Genomic DNA, 5,364 nt, shown 5'->3' on the forward strand with positions numbered 1-5,364 from the left:
CGGGACCTGAACCTGTTCAGCCTTCAAACGAGAAGGCTGAGGGGGGATCTTGTGGCCTGTTATAAACTGGTTAGGGGGGAAAATCAGCAGGTGCTGGGGGAGTCCCTGTTCCCCCTAGCGCCGCAAGGAGTGACCAGGAACAATGGTCACAAGCTGGCGGAGGGAAGGTTTAAGTTGGACATCAGGAGGCGCTACTTCACAGTCAGGGCGGCTAGGGTGTGGAACCAGCTTCCAAGTGAGGTGGTGCAGGCTTCCACCCTGGGGGCTTTTAAGAGGAGGTTGGATGACCACCTTATTGGGGTCATTTGACCCCAGTGCTCTTCCTGCCATGGCAGGGGGTTGGACTAGATGATCTGCTCAGGTCCCTTCCGACCCTAGAAACTATGAAACTATTCCTTCTTCTGTTACTTGATTCCAGAGGTCAATTCTGATGTGGATTGAAGTACTTTACTAGCTAGGACTTCATTCATCTTTGCAGAGTGACATCTGTACACATTCTGGAGCATGCCTTTTATTTACCCCAAGGCTATCTTGGAAGATGCTAATTCTGTCCACCAAGATGTGGCAGTTCGGATGCTGCCAGACACCAACAAATTAAATTTTAGGAGTCCTGCTGGGCTAAATCAATGCGAGTAGCAATAGGCTCTGAAGGAGCTACCGTAATAATCCTAAACAAAGTACTTCTGCTTTATGCCTAATACTCAATCTTGGTTGTGGCAGTTGTGAGACACCTCCTGGCCATTAAGAACATATGCCAACACTATGGTTGTATTTATTACGATGAATCTATCAGCCAACTGCTTACATGCAGGTAGTCTCTGCAAACAAGTTTAGGCAGGCGGGGGCAAGCAACTGATGAACATGTTTAACTAGCTGACGCCCGTCAGTTCTGCCACCTCAGATCTCACAGCCAATAAACATTTTCTCCACCAGCTTCATATTTATCTTAAAAATTAAACATGCTAACCTTTTGGATTCTTCTTTCTCCTTCACAAGATGCTCCAGGCTGTTTACATAAGACACTTCAGTAGCAACGGTAAGCTTTAGAAGCTGTAACAAAACAGTAAGAAGCCTTATTTTTAACAGGCACTGTCTTATTAGTTGGATCACTGCCAGACACTAAGTAGGATCTATAACCCTAATCTAATCTGCCTGCTCAAGAACAGATTCTTATTAATTTGCTAATAAAAATGTTAATGAGATCCAGAAAATAAGCAGGTTTAAAATGCATTTCCTTTTTCAACGGGAGTCTGGAGCTTAATGGCCAGATTTTTCAAGAGGCATTTCAGGCTTCCCAGTGACTTTTAATGGGAGTTTGGGCCAGATGCATAATGTTTTCCAAGGCACCTCCATTTCCAGCCAGCCTTTAGTTCCAGCGCCCCAGCCACCATTTTGAAGCACAGGGACACCGATACACGAGATGCTGCAGTGTTTTATTTAGAGCAGCTTGCTCTAATTAAAGTGCCGCCTCCCATACCCTCAGAGTACATGCAGAAGTGCCCCTTTTATACTGAAGACACCTAGCTTAGACACCCAGGTCATTTCTGACAATGGAATTTAATTATTTAAGTTTTACTAGGTCTAGTAGAACCAAGGAGCACTAGTCATAGAATGGGACCCTGCCGTGTCAAGGGCTGTACATATGCAGGGGAATAATGCCTAGCTACATTAAAATACATAGGACAAAGAGCCCCAGCTAGCAGATTACACAGTTGCTGGAAGTGGAAACATCTTCTCCCCAAGAGATGCTGCAGTCTATATAATGAAACATAGGTCTACCATTTCAGCCCTTAGTTTTATTCTCAGCTCAGTTCTTTTTGTGCAATGGTCACAATTATCCGTCTTTATCTAGTACCCAGTGCATCATCTCCAACCTTATTTAAAAACCTTATATGAAAAATTTATCATCAGCCAATACAGTTGTATGTACTATTCAAGAATTACACATATTTGTTTACTTCCTAGGGGAATTATGTCTGTTTTCACTAAGCAAGGCCAGAAGACCAGTAAAGCTGGTTAGAAGTGAGCCTAAATCCCTGGACCTGCTACATTATAAAGTGTAGTACATTTCATAACAAAGAAACGTGCTGCAAGAAATGAAGCAGCACTCTTGGCAGTTATGCATTTGATTACCATGTAGAAAGTATACCCAAGAAGGCTTTTGAGCTGTTCAGGAGTCAGAGATTTTTTTTGTTTGTGCACACTTTCTTTAATAAAAAACTAAAGACAAATCACAATTATGAGGTAATGGAAGTGCTCGAGCAACCTGATCAGTGCATCTCTGCTGCCTGCTAACTACAGATGCATGTCGGTCAGAGGTTTGTGGTCATGTATATGTACCACAAACATCTGACCTAGCATGCAGCTGTGTAATTAAGTGGTTGAAGTACACACAGAATTTATGGTGCCCAGGGATTATATGTTTGCATATACAGGATTTGAGATGTCTTCCAAGAACCCAGTCAACAAGATGAATTGGTTTGAAAGAGTCAAACAGAGAACAACAAAAAATTAGTCAGGCTAGTCATGATTGTCTTATTTAATAAAAAAAAGTTTAGGAAAAATTCATTTAAATTTAGCTTTTCCTAAGTATATTAGCCTGTGGTTGGAACATTGCATTAGGAAAATCTTTACACTAGACCTTTAAGTCAAACCTCATTTATGCATCATAAAATTTTAAAAGGGCTGCTTATTTGCCATTCTCTGCTACTAACAACTAAATTTTAAAAGACACAATTATACGCTATCTTCTCTCTAAGCCCTGCATCTTGTATGATCAGGGTCACATGCCTTTCTCCCTCCACCTGTCAATTAAAAGCGACTCCAGAACCAGTTCTACACACCAAGCCCCGCCTGCAAGGAAATGCACCCTTTAAAAGCAAGGAGATGCACTGCACTGAAGAAAGCTGCACCCTCAGAGATCAGGACCTACTAAGACACTGAACTCAGCAGCTACTATTAAAATGAACCGTGAAAGGGAATTTCTTGAAACCTGGTAAGTTTTTTCAGCTGTCATAAATAACGAACTTCCTTGGTTCGGCAGAAAGATCTTACCACATTTGGGAAAAAAGGAAAATATAAAATGTCAAGTTTTACTTCACCTACACCCCCCCCCCCAAAAAAACAAAAAAAAGCTTCCTTTTTATAGGAAGGGAAAAGTGAAGGGAAGAAATACAAAGTAAGTTTTTGACCATGTAATTTTTGTAAGCCTCTCATATACTACACGAACAAATGCGGTTTAACAAAGAGACAGATGCTCACCTCTTTTTAAGTCTAGTTACTTAAAAGAGCCAGTTTTACAGCCAGATGCACAGACTTTACGGATTTAGAAAAGGTACTTCTTTTTCATAATTAGTCAACTTCTAAAAGAAGACAGTAATTTTTTAAGCCACTTACAGGAAGTTTTGGTGAGAGAGACATGGTATCCTGTGAAAGATCCTGAAGACAAGCTCTGTCTGGGGTTCTACTTTGTGGCTTGGAACTCAAAGACAGGATTTCCTGCAGTGGTAAGAGTATTTCTTCTTCTTCTTCACTTTCCAGATTGCATTCAATACTCTCATCTTCACTATCAAAACTGTTCCTTAAATTCCCATTCAGCACAGAAGTCTCTACTGTGTGGCTTTCAGTGTCCAACTCATTTAAAAACTGTGAAGAGCTAGGGTTATTAGCTGAACATGCACCTTTAAAAGACAGTGAACGTGCAACCCTTTTTTTACCAGTCCTTACTGAAGATAAAGGCTTCTCAGAAATTTCCACTCTCAGAAGCCTACAAGCATCTTCTGAGGTTTTTTCACCATTCTTTTTTGATTTAGAAAAGCTTCTGTGTAAATCTGAGGGATGCTGTGTATTACCAGCTTTACAGAGGACAGGTTCTGTTGGTCTCAGTCCGTCTTGCTCTTTCTTAGCACCCAATACCAAAGATGACACAGTGGCCATCTGAACCTGGGAGGAATGTGGTAGGCATTTTGTTTCTTTTGTATACACAGTGTCTGCATGAATTCTTGTTAACTGATGAGGAGAAGTCATTATGCCAGTTTTTTCTTGAGAAAAAGGACAAGACTTTTCCAAAGAGAGTTGTGAGCAAGTTACTTGCAAATGATTTTCTTTGGAATCTGCAACACACATTTGATCATCTGTACTTGCACTGCATCCAGAACGTGAATCCACAGGAGAAGAGTTATCTTTTTCATTTAAGTCCCGATAGTCCTCTGAAAGAGGCAAATCATCTCTGGCTGAAGTAGCAGCATTCTCTAGTTGTAGAATACCATTCTGTGGAGACTTTAACTCGATGAGTTTTATACACTCAGATTTTCCATTTGTACATTGTTCAGATCTATGGAAATAAGGTTTGTCTGAACCCCGTACAGTGGGCTGTCCTAAGCTTTTCGTTTCCGTATCCACGGAGACCCGTTTTCTTTTTCCAGGAAACTCTGTGCATTTGGACAGTTCAGAAGAAGTTTCCGAGTTAAGGCAGAGTGATGGAAAGGACTGGCTTTTCAACAGGTTAACAGGTTTTTCAGATGACTGTCCTGATTGGTTTGGAGAAGGTACCTTGGGTTTTGACGACAGTTTCGATTCAGAAGATTGATCTACGGGGAGAATTATGAAAAAGTTAACTCATCAAAACTCTAACAACATTTAAATCACTTGAAACTGTGCAACAGAAGGTGCCTTAACAAAAAGGAAGGAGAGGTTGTTAGGATAATAAAATGTGAGAAGCAGAAACAGCGATTGTCTCACTTGGCCTGTACACTGCAGAGATTAGGGGGGAAATACAGGGCAGGAAGGGATCTACTGGGCCACTGAATCCAGCCCCCCCACTGCCAGACAATCATCTACCCAAAGGATCCCCCAAAATTACTACTTTAAACCCTCGTGCACAATCAGCAGGCATAAGGCCCAGAAAACCAGACACCCCTTTATACTCTATCACAGGTAATAGCAAGGGGAGACTGCCAGTGTCCTGCGACAGCAACAGCAGGGAAAGTTAACTGATATAGGCTTGAAAGAGCCTAAGAAAAGGCTCACGCCCCATGCTACAAAAGAGAGACAATCCCTCAGCAAAGTCTCTCTCAATATGAGCTAGGGGTCACGTCCTTCAGTTTGCCTATGCTTTAAAAATACGCTCATCTTGACAGTAATAATCCATGCTTTAGAAAAAGGAAAGATGATCTTATTCCACTTACAGCAAATAGGTATCAACGCTAATTTCTTGTTTGTTATTTTCTTAATTTGGAATTATTGAAGTTACATTAAAGTTTTAAATTTTTGCTTGTATATAGCTGGGAGGCTTATTGTTCTGTTACAGCTGGTTGGCTTATGGTTCTGTTGGGTTAGTTGTGTAAATAAACTGGAGGACTGGGT

The 5,364-nt window shown here is 41.2% G+C and overlaps 1 protein-coding gene across 1 annotated transcript in view; it reads right to left on the reverse strand.

Annotated features, from left to right (window-relative positions):
• Window positions 1-5,364, reverse strand: part of SLF2 (SMC5-SMC6 complex localization factor 2) — a 49,097-nt gene that overhangs the window by 23,947 nt on the left and 19,786 nt on the right. The window contains exons 5-7 of the mRNA XM_019502727.1: window positions 4,383-4,589; window positions 3,397-4,190; window positions 968-1,050 (exon numbers count right to left, since the gene is read on the reverse strand). Coding sequence (XP_019358272.1) covers window positions 968-1,050; window positions 3,397-4,190; window positions 4,383-4,589 — 1,084 coding nt within the window. The remainder of the gene's footprint in view (window positions 1-967; window positions 1,051-3,396; window positions 4,191-4,382; window positions 4,590-5,364) is intronic.

The sequence above is a fragment of the Gavialis gangeticus genome, unplaced genomic scaffold, assembly GCF_001723915.1.
Source record: "Gavialis gangeticus isolate Ggan-Ray unplaced genomic scaffold, GavGan_comp1, whole genome shotgun sequence".
NCBI lineage: Eukaryota > Metazoa > Chordata > Crocodylia > Gavialidae > Gavialis > Gavialis gangeticus.